Raw genomic sequence first — 18,960 nt, 5'->3', positions numbered from 1 at the left:
GCCCACGGCGTGGCCAAGCAGCAGGCCGTACGGCCCATCTTCGTCAACAAGGCACCCAAGACCCCCGCGAGGGTCCAAGCCTCACGAGGGGGACGACGCAAGACCTCCTCTGGAGTGGCCTAGCCAGGCAGGCTCACGAGGAGCGGAGATATCAAGGCAGGGCAAACCTCACGAGGCTCTCGTGACGTGAGCCATGACGAACGGTACCAAGCGGGTGCCAGGCGGGCGCCGGTGTGCGCAGCGTCCTTATTTCCTCTTTGGTGCTAAGGAGGCCAGCGCAGGCGAAGAGTACCGAGGCATCAGGCAAAGGTTGCCATATTGGTGCAACGAGACCAAGACTAGGAGGACGGCAAGGCGGAGGTCATCGTGGAGCCCAAGATGGCGTCACCCCAGGGCTTTTCGCAGGCGAAGACCGCTTTTGTCAGGATAGCTTGTACTAGCTGTCCCCCTTCAAATTTGCCCGTCATTGTTGGCTCCCTTCCCGCTCGATATTTGGGAAGAGGACCAGGGCCTCTATAAATAGGACTAGCCACCACAGTAGGAGGCAACTGATCCCGAACTAGTTCAGATCATCCTCAACAACACAAGCACAAGAACACCTCAACCTCAGGAGGCTGTTCTTCCCTTGTACTGTTCATCATCAGCCCAAGAGGCAATCCACCACCGCCACACTGGAGTAGGGTATTACACCACAACGGTGGCCCGAACCAGCATAAACCCCGTGTCTTTCTGTGTTGCAAGTTCGTCGAGTTCATCCGCGAGATCTTAGCGAGCTAGAGCGTAGATCGGTAGGAGGGAGAGACTTCACGCGCACCCCAGTGTTCGAACCTTAAGGGTTTGCCGGAACCCCACATCCGACACTTGGCGCGCCAGGTAGGTGTGCGCCGGAGCTCCTCTCCACCAACCTGCGCCCCGTGCCGCCGCGCTTCGCTCCCATGGCAGGTGTGCCGCCATCCGCCTCTGCGACCGACACCAGCAGCAGGGAGTCTGAGTACCGAGTCCTGGCCCCCGCCCTGCGGCGAGTGCAGTGGCCAGCCAAGTTCAAGCCGGAGATGCCGCCGCGTTACAACGGCGCGGTAGACCCGGCGCCGTTCCTGCAGGCGTACGAGGAGGCCGTCCTCGATGCCGGAGGCGACAGCAAGATCATGGCCAACTGGTTCCCCATGGCCCTCGCCGGCGAGCCACGCGCCTGGCTGCTCAACCTCCCGGGGTCCACGGTGGTGTCCTGGGAGGAACTCCGCGACCTCTTCACCGCGCGCTACGCGGTGCCGGCAAACCACGCGGTCGCGGCGCTGCTGGGTGGCTCTCAAGCACCGCCTTCAGATCGCCACGTCAAGCATTTCTTTCGTCAGATTGGGGCAGCCTCCAAGCGCCCCGGGGCTCCGCCGGGTTGGGCTGCGCCGGAGGCCGACCTCACCTTCGATTCAGAAGACCACCCCGGCTCCACCGCCGGCTCTGGCATGCTCCCAATGCTCTGCACGCCTACCATCTGCAACGTGGCCGTCACCAAGACCCTCATCGACGACGGTGTCGGCCTCAACTTGCTCTCCGTAGAAGCCTTCAGCCTCCTCCACGTGCCGCCCGAGCGGCTCAACCTCAGCAAGCCTTTTTCAGGAGTGGGTGGTGGAGCTGCCCACTCTCTGGGGCAGATCCGCCTCCCCGTCACCTCCGGCACGCGCGACAACTACCGCACTGAGCTGGTGGACTTCGACATCGCCCGCATCGGTCTCCCGTACAATGCCATACTTGGGTACCCGACTCTTGCTCAGTTCATGGCGGCGACTCACCCGGACTACAACCTCATGAAGATGCCAGGGAGCAAGGGTGTCCTCACCATCAAGGGGGATACTAAGGAGGCGGTGACGGCGCTCAGGCTCGCCTTCAAGACCGCGGCAGCAACGCAGCCAGCCGGAGCCAGTGCGCCCGAGACCAAGGAGACCGCGCCCGCCAAGAAGAAGCAGTTGTTCACCCAAGACAAGGCGGAGACCAAGCAGGTGCCGGTTGACGAGGACGGGTCTTCAGGAGCCACCTTTACCATAGGAAATAGCCTAGACAGGGACAAGAAGAAGCTTTGGTGAGGTTTTTGCGCGCGAACAAGGAGATATTCGCGTGGGAGGCCAATCAGCTGGTAGGGGTCCCGAGAGAGGTGATCCAGCATCATCTAAGTGTTGGAGAACGTAGCAATAATTCAAAATTTTCCTATGTGTCACCAAGATCAATCTATGGAGTCATCTAGCAACGAGGGAGGAGTGGATCTACATACCCTTGTAGATCGCGAGCGGAAGCGTTCAAGAGAACGGGGTTGATGGAGTCGTACTCGTCGTGATCCAAATCACCGATGATCCTAGCGCCGAACGGACGGCACCTCCGCGTTCAACACACGTACGGAGCAGCGACGTCTCCTCCTTGATCCAGCAAGGGGGGAGGAGAGGTTGATGGAGATCCAGCAGAACGACGGCGTGGTGGTGGAAGTAGCGGGATTCCAACAGGGCTTCGCCAAGCGCCGCGGGAGGAGGGAGATGTGTCACGGGAGGGAGAGGGAGGCGCCAGGGCTTAGATCTTGCTGCCCTCCCTCCCCCCCACTATATATAGGGCCAAGGGAGAGGGGGGGCGCAGCCTTGGCCCTTCCTCCAAGGAAGGGTGCGGCCAGGGAGGAGTCCTTCCTCCCCAAGGCACCTCGGAGGTGCCTTCCCCCTTTAGGACTCCCCCTTTCCTTATCTCTTGGTGCATGGGCCTCTTGGGGCTGGTGCCCTTGGCCCATATAGGCCAAGGCGCACCCCCTACAGCCCATGTGGCCCCCGGGTCTGGTGGACCACCTTGGTGTACCCCCGGACCCCTTTCGGCACTCCCGGTACAATACCGATAATGCGTGAAACTTTTCCGGCGACCAAAACAAGACTTCCCATATATAAATCTTTACCTCCGGACCATTCCGGAACTCCTCATGACGTCCGGGATCTCATCCGGGACTCCCAACAACTTTCAGGTTTCCGCATACTAATATCTCTACAACCCTAGCGTCACCGAACCTTAAGTGTGTAGACCCTACGGGTTCGGGAGACACGCAGACATGACCGAGACGACTCTCCGGTCAATAACCAACAGCGGGATCTGGATACCCATGTTGGCTCCCACATGCTCCTCGATGATCTCATCGGATGAACCACGATGTCGAGGATTCAATCAATTCCGTATACAATTCCCTTTGTCAATCGGTATGTTACTTGCCCGAGATTCGATCGTCGGTATCCCGATACCTTGTTCAATCTCGTTACCGGCAAGTCTCTTTACTCGTTCCATAACACATCATCCCGTGATCAACTCCTTGGTCACATTGTGCACATTATGATGATGTCCTACCGAGTGGGCCCAGAGATACCTCTCCGTTTACACGGAGTGACAAATCCCAGTCTCGATTCATGCCAACCCAACAGACACTTTCGGAGATACCTGTAGTGCACCTTTATGGCCAGCCAGTTACGTTGTGACGTTTGGTACACCCAAAGCATTCCTACGGTATCCGGGAGTTGCACAATCTCATGGTCTAAGGAAATGATACTTGACATTAGAAAAGCTCTTAGCAAACGAACTACACGGTCTTGTGCTAGGCTTAGGATTGGGTCTTGTCCATCACATCATTCTCCTAATGATGTGATCCCGTTATCAACGACATCCAATGTCCATGGTCAGGAAACCGTAAACATCTATTTATCAACGAGCTAGTCAACTAGAGGCTTACTAGGGACACGGTGTTGTCTATGTATCCACACATGTATCTGAGTTTCCTATCAATACAATTCTAGCATGGATAATAAACGATTATCATGAACAAGGAAATATAATAATAACCAATTTATTATTGCCTCTAGGGCATATTTCCAACAGTCTCCCACTTGCACTAGAGTCAATAATCTAGTTCACATCACCATGTGATTAACACTCACAGGTCACATCACCATGTGACCAACATCGAAAGAGTTTACTAGAGTCAACAATCTAGTTCACATCACTATGTGATTAACACTCAATGAGTTCTGGTTTGATCATGTTATGATTGTGAGAGAGGTTATTAGTTAGTGGGTCTGAACCTTTCAGATCCGTGTGTGCTTCACGGATATCTATGTCATCTTGTGGATGCTACCACGCGCTACTTAGAGCCATTTCAAATAATTGCTCTACTTTACGAATCCGGTTTACTACTCAGAGTCATCTGGATTAGTGTCAAAGTTCGCATCGACGTAACCCTTTACGACGAACTCCTTTTCACCTCCATAATCGAGAAAATTCCTTAGTCCTCTAGATACTAAGGATAAGTTCGACCGCTGTCATGTGATCCATTCCCGGATCACTATTGTACCCCTTGACCAACTCATGGCAAGGCACACTTCATGTGCGGTACACAGCGTAGCATACTGTAGAGCCTACGTCTAAAGCATAGGGGACGACCTTCATCCTTTCTCTCTCTTCTGTTGTGGCCAGGTCTTGAGTCTTACTCAATACTCACACCTTGTAACACAGCCAAGAACTCCTTCTTTGATGATCTATTTTGAACTCTTTCAAAATCATGTCAAGGTGTGCGTTCTTTGAAAGTATCATCAGGCGTCTTGATCTATCTCTATAGATCTTGATGCCCAATATGTAAGCAGCTTTATCCAGGTCTTCCTTTGAAAAACTCCTTTCAAACAACCCTTTATGCTTTCCAGAAATTCTACATCATTTTGGATCAACAATATGTCATTCACATATACTTATCAGAAATGTTGTAGCGCTCCCACTCACTTTATTGTAAATACAAGTTTCTAACAAACTTTGTATAAACCCAAAAACTTTGATCACTCCATCAAAGCGTATATTCTGACTCCGAGATGCTTGCTCTAGTCCATGGAAGGATCGCTGGAGCTAGCATACCTTTTAGCATCCTTAGGATCGACAAAACCTTTCTGATTGTATCACATACAACCTTTCCTTACGAAAACCAGTAAGGAAACTTGTTTTGACATCCATCTGCCAGATTTCATAAATGCAGCTAATGCTAACATGATTCCGACGGACTTAAGCATCGCTACGGATGAGAAATTCTCATCGTAGTCAACTCCTTGAACTTGTGAAAATACTCTTTGCCACAAGTTGAGCTTCATAGACGGTAACATTACCGTCCATGTCCGTCTTCTTCTTAAAATCCATCTGCACCCAACAGCCTTACGACTATCAAGTATTTCTTCCTAAGTCTGTACTTTGCTTTTATACATGGATCCTCTCTCGGATTTCATGGCCTCGAGCCATTCGTCGGAATCCGGGCCCACCATCGCTTCCCCATAGCTCGTAGGTTCATTGTTGTCTAGCAACATGACTTCCAAGACAGGATTACGTACCACTCTGAAGTAGTACGCATCCTTATCAACCTACGAGGTTTGGTAGTGACTTGATCCAAAGTTTCATGATCACTATCATAAGCTTCCACTTCAATTGGTGTAGGTGCCACAGGAACAACTTCCTGTGCCCTGCTACACACTAGTTGAAGTTATGGTTCAATAACCTCATCAAGTCTCCACCATCCTCCCACTCAATTCTTTCGAGAGAAACTTTTCCTCGAGAAAGGAACCGTTTCTAGAAGCAATTACTTTTGCTTCCAGATCTGAAATAGGAGGTATACCCAACTGTTTTGGGTATTCTATGAAGATGCATTTATTCGCTTTGGGTTCGAGCTTATCAGCCTGAAACTTTTTCACATAAGCATCGCAGCCCCAAACTTTTAAGAAACGACAAGTTAGGTTTCTCTAAACGGTGTCGTCTCAACGGAAATGCGTGGTGCCCCTTTTAAAGTGAATGTGGTTGTCTCTAATGCCTAACCCATAAATGATAGTGGTAATTTGATAAGAGACATCATGGTATGCACCATATCCAATAGGGTGCAGTTATGATATGCGGACACACCATCACACTGTGGTGTTCCAGGCGGTATTAATTGTAAAACACTTTCCACAATTTCTTAATTGTGTGCCAAACTCGTAACTCAGATATCTCTATGATCATATCATAGACATTTTATCCTCTTGTCACGACGATCTTCAACTTCACTATGAAATTACTTGAACCTTTAAATAATTCAGACTTGTGTTTCATCAAGTAAATATTCTCAGCATCTACTCAAATCATCTATGAAGTAAGAACATATCAATATCCACTGCGTGCCTCAGCACTCATTGGACTGCACACATCAAATGTATTACTTCCAACAAGTTGCTCTCTTGTTCCATCTTACTAAAAACGAGGCCTTTCAGTCATCTTGCCCATGTGGTATGATTTGCATGTCTCAAGTGATTCAAAATCAAGTGAGTCCAAACGATCCATCTGCATGGAGTTTCTTCATGCATATATACCAATAGACATGGTTCGCATGTCTCAATCTTTTCAAAAACGAGTGAGTCCAAAGATCCATCTACATGGAGCTTCTTCATGCGTTCTATACCAATATGACTCAAATGGCAGTGCCACAAGTATGTGGTACTATCATTACTATTTTATATCTTTTGGCACGAACATGTGTATCACTGCGATCGAGATTCATTTAGGTGCAAGACCATTGAAGGTATTATTCAAATAAACAGAGTAACCATTATTCTCCTTAAATGAATAACCGTATTGCGATAAACATAATCCAATCATGTTTATGCTCAACGCAAACACCAAATAACAATTATTTAGGTTTAACACCAATCTCGATGGTAGAGGGAGCATGCGATGCTTGATCACATCAACCTTGGAAACACTTCCAACACATATCGTCATCTCACCTTTAGCTAGTCTCCGTTTATTCCGCAGCTTTTATTTCGAGTTACTAACACTTAGCAACCGAACCGGTATCTAATACCTTGGTCCTGCTCGGAGTACTAGTAAAGTACACATTCATATAATGTATATCCAATATACTTCTGTCGACCTTGCCTGCCTTCTCATCTACCAAGTATCTAGGGTAGTTCTGCTTCAGTGATCGTTCCCCTCATTACAGAAGCACTTAGTCTCGGGTTTGGGTTCAACCTTTGGATTCTTCACTAGAGCAGCAAATGATTTGCTGTTTCATGAAGTATCCCTTTTGCCCTTGCCCTTCTAGAAACTAGTGGTTTTACTAACCATCAACAATTGATGCTCCTTCTTGATTTCTACTTTCGCGGTGTCAAACATCGCGAGTTGCTCAAGGATCATCATGTCTATCCCTGATATGTTATAGTTCATCACGAAGCTCTAATAGCTTGGTGGCAGTGACTATGGAGAACCATCACTATCTCATCTGGAAGATTAACTCCCACTCGATTCAAGCGATTGTGGCACTCAGACAATCTGAGCACATGCTCAACAATTGAGCATTTCTCCCTTAGTTTGCAGGCTTAAGAAACTTGTCAGAGGTCTCATACCTCTTGACATGGGCACTAGTCTGAAATCCCAATTTTAGTCTACGGAACATCTCATATGTTCTGCGACGTTTCAAAAACGTCTTTGGTGCCACAATTCTAAACCGTTAGCATTACGCACTGAACTATCACGTAGTCATCAAAACGTGTATGTCAGATGTTTCGCAACATCTACAGACGACGCTGAGGTTCAGCACACCGAGCGGTGCATTAAGGATATAAGCCTTCTGTGCAGCAATGAGGATAATCCTCAGTTTACGGACCCAGTCCGCATAATTGCTACTATCAACTTTCAACTAAATTTTCTCTAGGAACATATCTTAAACAGTAGAACTAAAGCGCAAGCTATGACATAATTTGCAAAGACCTTTTGACTATGTTCATGATAATTAAGTTCATCTGATTAATGAACTCCCACTCAGATAGACATCCCTCTAGTCATCTAAGTGATACATGATCCGAGTCAAACTAGACCGTGTCCGATCATCACGTGAGACGGACTAGTCATCATCGGTGAACATCTCCATGTTGATCGCATCTACTATACGACTCATGTTCGACCTTTCGATCTCTTGTGTTCCGAGGCCATGTCTGTACATGCTAGGCTCGTCAAGTCAACCTAAGTGTTTCGCATGTGTTCCGAGGCCATGTCTGTACATGCTAGGCTCGTCAACACCCGTTGTATTCGAACGTTAGAATCTATCACACCCGATCATCACGTGGTGCTTCGAAACAACGAACCTTCGCAACGGTGCACAGTTAGGGGGAACACGTCTCTTGAAATTTTAGTGAGGGATCATCTTATTTATGCTACCGTCGTTCTAAGCAAATAAGATGTAAACATGACAAACATCACATGCAAATCATAAAGTGACGTGATATGGCCAATATCATCCTGCGCCTTTGATCTCCATCTTCGAGGCGCGGCATGATCACCTTCGTCACCGGCATGACACCATGATCTCCATCATCATGATCTCCATCATTGTGTCTTCATGAAGTTGTCTCGCCAACTATTACTTCTACTACTATGGCTAACGGTTAGCAATAAAGTAAAGTAATTACATGGCGTTTTCATTGACATGCAGGTCATACAATAAATTAAGACAACTCCTATGGCTCCTGCCGGTTGTCATACTCATCGACATGCAAGTCGTGATTCCTATTACAAGAACATGATCAATCTCATACATCACATATATCATTCATCACATCCTTTTTGGCCATATCACATCACATAGCATACCCTGCAAAAACAAGTTAGACATCCTCTAATTGTTGTTGCATGTTTTACGTGGCTGCTATGGGTTTCTAGCAAGAACGTTTCTTACCTACGCAAAAGCCACAACGTAATATGCCAATTTCTATTTACCCTTCATAAGGACCCTTTTCATCGAATCCGATCCGACTAAAGTGGGAGAGACAGACACCCGCTAGCCACCTTATGCAACTAGTGCATGTCAGTCAGTGGAACCTGTCTCACGTAAGAGTACGTGTAAGGTCGGTCCGGGCCGCTTCATCCCACGATGCCGCCGAATCAAGATAAGACTAGTAACGGCAAGTAAATTGATAGAATCGACGCCCACAACTACTTTGTGTTCTACTCGTGCATAGAAACTACGCATAGACCTGGCTCTGATGCCACTGTTGGAGAACGTAGCAATAATTCAAAATTTTCCTACGTGTCACCAAGATCAATCTATGGAGTCATCTAGCAACGAGGGAGGAGTGGATCTACATACCCTTGTAGATCGCGAGCGGAAGCGTTCAAGAGAACGGGGTTGATGGAGTCGTACTCGTCGTGATCCAAATCACCGATGATCCTAGCGCCGAACGGACGGCACCTCCGCGTTCAACACACGTACGGAGCAGCGACGTCTCCTCCTTCTTGATCCAGCAAGGGGGGAGGAGAGGTTGATGGAGATCCAGCAGCACGACGGCGTGGTGGTGGAAGTAGAGGGATTCCAACAGGGCTTCGCCAAGCGCTGCGGGAGGAGGGAGATGTGTCACGGGAGGGAGAGGGAGGCGCCAGGGCTTAGATCTTGCTGCCCTCCCTCCCCCCCCACTATATATAGGGCCAAGGGAGACGGGGGGCGCAGCCTTGGCCCTTCCTCCAAGGAAGGGTGCGGCCAGGGAGGAGTCCTTCCTCCCCAAGGCACCTCGGAGGTGCCTTCCCCCTTTAGGACTCTCCCTTTTCCTTATCTCTTGGCGCATGGGCCTCTTGGGGCTGGTGCCCTTGGCCCATATAGGCCAAGGCGCACCCCCTACAGCCCATGTGGACCCCGGGGCTGGTGGACCCCCTTGGTGTACCCCCGGACCCCTTTCGGCACTCCCGGTACAATACCGATAATGCGCGAAACTTTTCCGGCGACCAAAACAAGACTTCCCATATATAAATCTTTACCTCCGGACCATTCCGGAACTCCTCGTGACGTCCGGGATCTCATCCGGGACTCCCAACAACTTTCGGGTTTCCGCATACTAATATCTCTACAACCCTAGCGTCACCGAACCTTAAGTGTGTAGACCCTACAGGTTCGGGAGACACGCAGACATGACCGAGACGACTCTCCGGTCAATAACCAACAGCGGGATCTGGATACCCATGTTGGCTCCCACATGCTCCTCGATGATCTCGTCGGATGAACCACGATGTCGAGGATTCTATCAATCCCGTATACAATTCCCTTTGTCAATCGGTATGTTACTTGTCCGAGATTCGATCGTCGGTATCCCGATACCTTGTTCAATCTCGTTACCGGCAAGTCTCTTTACTCGTTCTGTAACACATCATCCCGTGATCAACTCCTTGGTCACATTGTGCACATTATGATGATGTCCTACCGAGTGGGCCCAGAGATACCTCTCCGTTTACACGGAGTGACAAATCCCAGTCTCGATTCGTGCCAACCCAACAGACACTTTCGGAGATACCTGTAGTGCACCTTTATAGCCACCCAGTTACGTTGTGACGTTTGGTACACCCAAAGCATTCCTATGGTATCCGGGAGTTGCACAATCTCATGGTCTAAGGAAATGATACTTGACATTAGAAAAGCTCTTAGCAAACGAACTACACGATCTTGTGCTAGGCTTAGGATTGGGTCTTGTCCATCACATCATTCTCCTAATGATGTGATCCCGTTATCAACGACATCCAATGTCCATGGTCAGGAAACCGTAACCATCTATTGATCAACGAGCTAGTCAACTAGAGGCTTACCAGGGACACGGTGTTGTCTATGTATCCACACATGTATCTGAGTTTCCTATCAATACAATTCTAGCATGGATAATAAACGATTATCATGAACAAGGAAATATAATAATAACCAATTTATTATTGCCTCTAGGGCATATTTCCAACACTAAGGGTGTGCCCCAACATGCGCCCCGTGAAGCAGCGGGCGAGACGGCAGTCCACTGAGAAGCAGGCCTTCATCGTCCAAGAGACACGCAAGCTGGAGGCGGCTGGTACCATTTGAGAAGTTCGATACCCTGATTGGCTGGCGAACCCCGTCGTAGTACCGAAGAAAGGTGGGAAGGAACGGATGTGCGTCGACTTCACCAACCCTAACAAAGCTTGCCCCCAAGATCCGTTCCCCCTCCCGCGCATCGATCAAATCGTCGACTCCACCGCCGAGTGTGACTTGCTATGTTTCCTGGATGCGTTCTCTGGATACCATCAGATCAAGATGGTGGTGGAGGATGTGGAGAAGACGGCCTTCCTGACACCATGTGGGGTGTACTGCTACACCTGCATGCCCTTTGGCCTTCGCAACGCGGGCGCAACCTTTCAGCGACTGATGCACATCGCCTTCGGGCGGCAGCTCGGCAGGAACACAGAGGCCTACGTTGATGACATAGTGGTCAAATCTCGCGAGGCGAGGACGTTGATTCAAGACTTGGAGGAGACCTTTGAGAGCTTGCGCCGGGTGAACTTGAGGCTTAACCCGGAGAAGTGCGTGTTTGGCGTCCCCTCCGGCAAGCTACTAGGGTTCCTCGTATCCCACAGAGGGATCGAGGCGAACCCGGAGAAGATCAAGGCCATCGAAGACATGAGCCCACCACAGACCCTCAAGGAGATGCAAAAGCTGGCAGGACAGGTGACCGCGTTAGGGCGTTTCATCTCTAAGCTAGGCGAGCGCGCCTTACCCTTCTTTAAGCTCATGAAGAAGAAGGGCCCCTTCGAGTGGACCCCGGAGGCCGACCGGGCCTTCCAAGACCTCAAGAAATACCTCACCAGCCCCCTGGTGATGGTGGCACCGCGGCCTCTCGAACCTCTGGTACTGTACCGTGCCGCCACCCCGTACTCCGCCAACGCGGCGCTGGTGGCGGTTCGGGAGGAGCGCCAAGACAAGGGTGTGCCGCGCCAAGCCAGAGCCGATGCAGCGCAGGGTCAAGAAGGTGCAGCAGAGCCATCAGCGGCGGAAGACCAAGCTCAGCAGGGCAACATCGCAGAAGCTCCTGAGGACGGCCAAGTCTCAGGAAACCCTCCACCTCAGGGTACGCCACAATCTCCGCAGGACCCGAGCCTCAACAGTGTGCCAGCCCTCGTCGAGCACCCGGTGTACTTCGTCAGCACCGTACTGCGGGACGCAAGGGCACGCTACCCCATGCCACAAAAGCTCCCGCTCGCACTCTTGGTGGCCTCGCGCAAGCTGCGACACTACTTCCAGGGCCACCCCATCAAGGTCGTCTCATCTTACCGATTGGAGAGGGCACTCAGGAGCCCAAACTAAGCCGGAAGGGTTGCTGAATGGAACATCAAGCTGCAAGCATTCTAGCTGGAGTTCAGCACCACCAGGGTCATCAAGGGAGCCGCGCTCACCGATTTTGTGGCAGAATGGACAGATGCCCCGGCTCTTGAGAAAGGAGAAGACCGGTCCACCTCCCCAGGAAGTGAGGCACCAGACGGCTGGGTCATGCATTTCGATGGCGCCTTCGCGCACCAGGGCGCGGGGGCTGGAGCAGTGCTCATCTCGCCCACTCAGGACAAGCTTTACTACGCCGTGTAACTCTGCTTCCAGCACGGCGAGAAGGTCTCCAACAATATCGCAGAATATGAAGGCCTCATAGCAGGCCTGAAGGCTGCGGTGGCTCTGGGGGTGAGGCGCCTTACCGTCAAGGGCGACTCGCAGCTCCTCGTCAACTTCTCCAACAAAGTGTACGAGCCGAAGGACGAGCACATGGAGGCCTGCCTTGCGGAGGTGCGCAAGATGGAAAAGCAGTTCTCGGGCCTGGAGCTGCAGCACGTGCCCCGGGGCACCAACAAGGAAGCCGGCGACATCGCCAAGGGAGCATCCAAGCGGCAACCGCAAGAGCCCGGCGACTTCGAAGAGCGGCTCTTCAAGCCGTTAGCTACGCCACCTCTTTCAAGCACGACTCAGCCTCGGGAGGAGCTCCCACAGCCCCCGGCCACGGGAGCCCCAGCTTGCAGCCCAACCTCAGGAGCTCGGCTGCTCTTGGCGCTCGAGCCCCAGGAGGAGTGTTGGACCAAGGAATTCAAGGAGTACCTGATGCACGGGACACTTCCGGAGAAGGAAGAAGACGCGGAGCGCGTGGCCCGACAGGCCACGGCATACTGCATTCAAGACGGCGAGTTGTACAGGAAACGACCGAACGACGTCACGCTGCGCTGCATCTCCAGCGATCAAGGAAGGGAGCTGCTGATTGACATACACGGCGGAGACTGTGGACATCACTCATTGTCAAGGACCCTCGTCGGCAAAGCCTTCCGCAGCGGATTCTATTGGCCTACAGCACTCAACGATGCAGCCGAACTGGTGAAGTCCTGCAAAGCTTGCCAACTCCACGCCAAGCAAATCCATCAGCCCGCTCAGGGCCTCCAAACCATTCTGCTCACATGGCCATTCGCGGTCTGGGGGCTAGACATCTTAGGCCCGTTCCCACGAGCGCCAGGGGGCTACCGTTATCTCTACGTTGCCATCGACAAGTTCACCAAGTGGGCGGAAGTGGAAGCCGTCCGTACCATTCCAGCCGGCTCTGCTGTCAAATTCATCAAGGGCCTCGTGAGCCGCTTCGGGGTCCCCAACCGCATCATCACAGATAACGGCTCGCAGTTTACTAGTAACCTCTTCAAAACCTACTGTGCTAACCTTGGAACGCAGATCTGCTACGCTTCGGTGGCCCACCTCAGGAGCAATGGTCAGGCCGAACGCGCCAACGCTGAGGTCTTGAGGGGTCTCAAGACCAGGACCTTCAAGAAAAAGCTAGAGGCCTGCGGCAGGGGCTGGACGACGAACTCCAGTCCGTGCTGTGGTCCATCCATACCACCGCTACCAAGCCAACGGGCGAGACTCCGTTCTTCCTCGTCTACGGAGCCGAAGTAGTCCTCCCTCACGAGGTCAAGCATCGCTCCGCGCGGGTCCTGGCGTTCGACGAAACGCAGCAGGACGCCATGCGGGGGATGGATCTCGTGCTGGGGGAGGAACGCCGACGCGAAGCCGCATTGAGGGCGGCAAGGTACCAACAAGCGTTGCGGCGGTACCACTGCCGCAACATCCGCTCCAGGACGCTCGAGGTGGGTGACCTCGTCCTGAGGCGGGTCCTCTCCAGGGAAGGGCTGCACAAGCTTTCGCCCATGTGGGAGGGCCCGTTCAGGGTCGTCCATGTATCCAGGCCGGGTGCAGCGCGCCTGGAGACGCGGGACGGGATACCCATCCAGAACGCCTGGAACATCCAGCACCTCCGGAAGTTCTATCCATGAAGCAAGGCCCAGAGCCTGAGAAGAAAGGCCCTGAGCCTGTGAAGAAGGCCCGGTGCCTGTGAAGAATCGCTGCTCGTGACATTCTCACGTAATAATGAGTGGGGCTGTACACGCCCCGGAGTCTCAGGAGCGCCGGCCTCAGGCCCTGGGGCTCCCTCCCACGCCTAGTGGACAACACTTAGCTCCGCGCTGGTGAGAAGACTTGAAGACTAGATTAGGTGCCGGACGCGGCTTTTCATTTGCTTTCCGTAGTTGGCTCGCTTTTCCTTAATCAGAGTTGCTCTTGGTGTTCGTTGCTGATTTGGTTCCCTAGCCTTTTACTGCTTTTTTCGGCTCTAGTTTGCTGTGTTCTCTCTCTCGCATACCTCGCGAGGGGGCTAGGCAGGCGCCCTCGCAAGCATTTCTCTTCTCTTTGCCTTCTCGCGAGCCACCCTCGTTCGAGCCTGGAAGCTGGCACATCTCTCCTAAATCCATGCCCCTCGGGTACCGCGATACAAGGCGCCAAGTCAAGGCTTGGGTGGACGGCAAATCCTTTAGTGCACCTCCTAACGATTTTTTTGCAGTTTTCGAGAACGCAGACACCACGTGAGGGAAAGGGCGCCCCAAACGCACCAGGTTAAGTTATCTTTGCACAAAACAACAACACGGCATGGGAACGACACACACAGTGCATTAACCAAAGAACCACAATTCGATACACGCCCCTCTGGGCCCATACTGCTTTCGTTTCCCGATGCAGGAAAGAAAGAAAAACTAAGCAAAGCAGCGTTGCAGCAATCCGCAGAGGCAGGCCCTTGGCGACGCCCCGAGCCTAGCCAGACCCCTCCTCGTGCTTCACGGAGGCGCGACGACGAGATGACCCGCTGCCTCCTTCGAACCGGGCGCGGCGGCTGGTCGTAGCCACCACTGCTGGAGCTGTCAGCCGAGGAAGAGCCGCCGTAGCTAGAGGAGACGCGGTCGCCGCCGAGGGCAGGCTCGCCCTCGTCCTCATCGCGACCATCACCAAGGCCGAGCACCTCCTCACCATCTTTCGTCTCGGGGCAGCACCCGACGCGGCGACCATCTTCCCCGAACACCCTCACATAGAGGATCGATTCACCATCGTACCTGAAGTGGAGGGTGCACCGCCTGTCCAGACCGCGCACGCGTCATCCAATCCGTCGGCGACGGCACCGTCCATCGCTCGGCCAATGCTCCGCCCCTCCCCATTTATAGCAAGAGAAGGCCAACCGACGTCTCCCACGATCGCAGGTAATGATGGTTTTCCTTGCATGTCGCAGGGACTTGTCAAGTCGTGCAGTTGCCGAGGCAGCGTGGGGAAGCGGAGACGCCCACGTCCAATCAATCGCCACGCGTCGACCGAGGCCGCAGGCTTTTGGGGCCCGCGGTGCTCTGAACTTGACCCTTGGCTTCGCCACGAAGCCAAGCCCGAGCGCACCTTGGGCCTGGGGGCTACTGTCGGCGTTCTGGGAACGGGGGTCCCCAGACTTGCCTGCCTGCGGCCCACGGCGTGGCCAAGCAGCAGGCCGTACGGCCCGTCTTCGTCAACAAGGCACCCAAGACCCCCACGAGGGTCCAAGCCTCGCGAGGGGGACGACGCAAGACCTCCTCTGGAGTGGCCTAGCCAGGCAGGCTCACGAGGAGCGGAGATATCAAGGCAGGGCAAATCTCACGAGGCTCTCGTGACGTGAGCCATGACGAACGGTACCAGGCGGGTGCCGGTGCGCGCAGCATCCTTATTTCCTCTTTGGTGCTAAGGAGGCCAGCGCAGGCGAAGAGTACCGAGCATCAGGCAAAGGTTGCCATATTGGTGCAACGAGACCAAGACCAGGAGGACGGCAAGGCGGAGGTCATCGTGGAGTCCAAGACGGAGTCACCCCAGGGCTTTTCGCAGGCGAAGACCGCTTTTGTCAGGATAGCTTGTACTAGCTGTCCCCCTTCAAATTTGCCCGCCGTTGTTGGCTCCCTTCCCGCTCGATATTTGGGAAGAGGACCAGGGCCTCTATAAATAGGACTAGCCACCACAATAGGAGGCAACTGATCCCGAACTAGTTCAGATCATCCTCAACAACACAAGCACAAGAACACCTCAACCTCAGGAGGCTGTTCTTCCCTTGTACTGTTCATCATCAGCCCAAGAGGCAATCCACCACCGCCACACTGGAGTAGGGTATTACACCACAACGGTGGCCCGAACCAGTATAAACCCCGTGTCTTTCTGTGTTGCAAGTTCATCAAGTTCATCCGCGAGATCTTAGCGAGCTAGAACGTAGATCGGTAGGAGGGAGAGACTTCGCGCGCACCCCAGTGTTCGAACCTTAAGGGTTTGCCGGAACCCCACATCCGACAAATTCCTACAAATCAAAGGGCTTCAAATAATTTTTTTTCTACAAAATACCTATCATTTAGTGTTTCTCCAAAATTCATGTAAACTTGGTTTAATGTTTGTCTGTCTTGTATCCATGATGTTGTAGTGGCCGATGGTAGACTAATCTATACCTACTAATAAATGGACTATCGCTTCTGCCCGTCCGTCGTCCCTTTTACAAAAAAACCTGCATTTGATATTGATTAACCCATAGTCCAACTTAAGCTAGAGAAAGTTTTTGCATTAATAGAAAACCCCCTGCCTTTTATGGCAATTAACCCACAATCCACCTTTAAGTCACATAAATGAATTGTTTTTTGATTGTTTTATAGAAAACCCCTTGCCCTCTCTGGTAATTAACCCGCATTACAAAATGTCATGAATTAAAGAGAAACCCCTGATATTTTTGTAAATCAACCCAAAGCCCATCTAAAAGAAATGTTTTTCTTTTAAATATACATAACTTTTAACCATAACTTTAATTTTAACATGTTATATATGAAATTTGATTAGAAAAATACGTAGAATCTAAATATGATGTTATTTTACCCGTTAAACATTTTTTAAATGCTACTTAGGGTGCAATCTTAATCAATTACACACGATGCATCTTTCTTTCGTATCAAAGTTCATCCGGATTGCAAATGAACACCTCAGCAAAACCATATGAAGACGAAAGAAACCAATAATAACAATGCATTCTTGCCTCATCAAGATCTCGCAAGAAAAAAACAAATTGATCATATTATATATATATATATATATATATATATATATATATATATATATATAGAGAGAGAGAGAGAGAGAGAGAGAGAGACCTTTGGATTGAGCATATTCGAACGCATTTTTGTTGTGTGAGCACTGAAGCTGCCGTCGGCGAGGGTGGGAGTAAGGATAACCGGCAACACATGTTGAATGCCATGTTGAAATAACGGACATTGACCTAGTGAGGTCTTCAGTCATGATTATTGGGTCAGGGACGTGTGGTATTTTTTTCTCTCTCGTTGCAATGCACGAGCTCTTTTTCTAGTTTTTTGAAGTACCATGTACCATTCATATATCAAACAGAGATAGTACATTACACACAACACCCAGAACGACAAGCTGTCTGGACATTTTGCACAAAGGACCACCAAGAACAAAATATTACATCCATCCCCGTGGAGCCCCCTGAACAGATCACCAACAAACGTCATCTGCAACCGCCGTCGCCAGAGACGCCGACAGAGAAGAAGACGAGACGCCACAAACCCTAGATCCGAGAAATCTTCCTTGCAACCAAGCTGCCTTGTGGACCTCTTGTGCTCCCCGTCGCAAACGACGAGGCCCATGTCTCTCTGGCACATCGGCCGGGGATGAACCCCGAGATTCCTGAACCGCAACACCGCTACATCTGGTCGACACCGTCGATGGAACACCACGGCACCGCCCACCAGTGTCTGGAAACCACCATCGTCGATGTCATAGAGGACGCCGCCCAGACTCCAATACGACTTCTGCCAGTCCCTGTAGCAGCGCCAGACCGAACAGCAATATGGCCTCTGCTAGTTATCAATATGGCAGCTATTTCCTCTGAAAACCCCCCCATAAAATCATCGAATTCCTCCTCTGCATGCTGGGGCTGGGCTGGGCCAGAAAGCCAGCCAAGCGCTGCTGCTGGCCCAGAAAATCCCAGCCCACTGTGTTGGAACGAAACAGCAGAAGGAAAAAACCTCCACGCCGTCACGGCCGGTCACATTTCAGTAGGAATAGCCTTCGCCAGTCCAAGTCCTCTCTCTCTCCCTGCCCCCCAAACCGAAGTAGCGGCGGCGGCGAAGTGGTGAAGAGGAGATGCTGCAATTCCCGGCGCTGATGCGGCAGTGGCCGTCGCCGCCGCTGATTCCGGCGTCCACACTCCTCCCCGTGCCCGCAACTACCCAGGAGGACGAGCTCCTCCTCGCCATGGCCGAGTCCGACCTCGAGGACAAGGTACTGCTGCTCTTCCCCTTCCTGTCCGTGTCCTTCGTCCCCTCCCCACCGCACGCCGCGGCTCTAACGCCTGCCCCGCTCTGCTCTTTCTTGCTCTCGCCTCTCAGCTCAACGCGATCCGCAAGACCAACAGCAACCTGGTGATCATAGGCAAGCCCACCAACGACATCAAGGAGGAGTACGACGCGGACGTGGAGGAGGACGACGTCGACAACGTCGACGAGTCCGACGGGGACGACTTCGACCAAGAAACCGGCTGAGCCGTCAGGCTCCAGTGACGTTGCCCTTTCTGCGAACCAATCTGTACGCTTGTTGGAGCCCGAGATCCCCAATTATCTCTAGTTATTAGATCAATCTGTCCCAGCTATCATACTTTACTTTGCTACATGGTGTTTCGACGATTCGGGGGGTTACCTACCCTTGGATTAGCTTGTTAATGCTGTCAAGTATTTATCGAAACACCGATATCAATCATTACTCTA

At 51.7% G+C, this 18,960-nt stretch overlaps 1 protein-coding gene across 2 annotated transcripts; it reads left to right on the top strand.

Moving 5' to 3' along the window:
• The first annotated feature begins 550 nt into the window (after positions 1–550).
• LOC123144683 (uncharacterized) lies at positions 551–18,960 on the top strand. Of its 2 annotated transcripts, XM_044563892.1 has the most exons (4): positions 551–562; positions 13,974–13,977; positions 18,314–18,478; positions 18,586–18,960. In XM_044563892.1, the coding sequence occupies exons 3-4, from the start codon at positions 18,341–18,343 to the stop codon at positions 18,736–18,738; spliced, it is 291 nt and encodes a 96-aa protein (XP_044419827.1). In that variant the 5' UTR covers positions 551–562; positions 13,974–13,977; positions 18,314–18,340; the 3' UTR covers positions 18,739–18,960. The 2 variants fall into 2 exon arrangements, with proteins under 2 accessions (XP_044419827.1, XP_044419826.1); XM_044563891.1 differs by lacking the exons at positions 551–562; positions 13,974–13,977 and having other exon boundaries at positions 18,223–18,478.

Source organism: Triticum aestivum, chromosome 6D, assembly GCF_018294505.1.
Source record: "Triticum aestivum cultivar Chinese Spring chromosome 6D, IWGSC CS RefSeq v2.1, whole genome shotgun sequence".
Classification (NCBI taxonomy): domain Eukaryota; kingdom Viridiplantae; phylum Streptophyta; class Magnoliopsida; order Poales; family Poaceae; genus Triticum; species Triticum aestivum.
Note: the sequence above shows the minus strand (reverse complement) of the source record. Positions and strands in the feature narration are given on the sequence as shown.

What these genes read in the sequence shown, in the direction of transcription:
- LOC123144683 (XM_044563892.1), top strand. Translation starts at nt 18,341, where the DNA reads ATGCTGCAATTCCCGGCGCTGATGCGGCAGTGGCCGTCGCCGCCGCTG. An exon ending in AGTCCGACCTCGAGGACAAG is followed by an intron (nt 18,479 to 18,585) that starts GTACTGCTGCTC and finishes CTCGCCTCTCAG; the next exon opens with CTCAACGCGATCCGCAAGAC.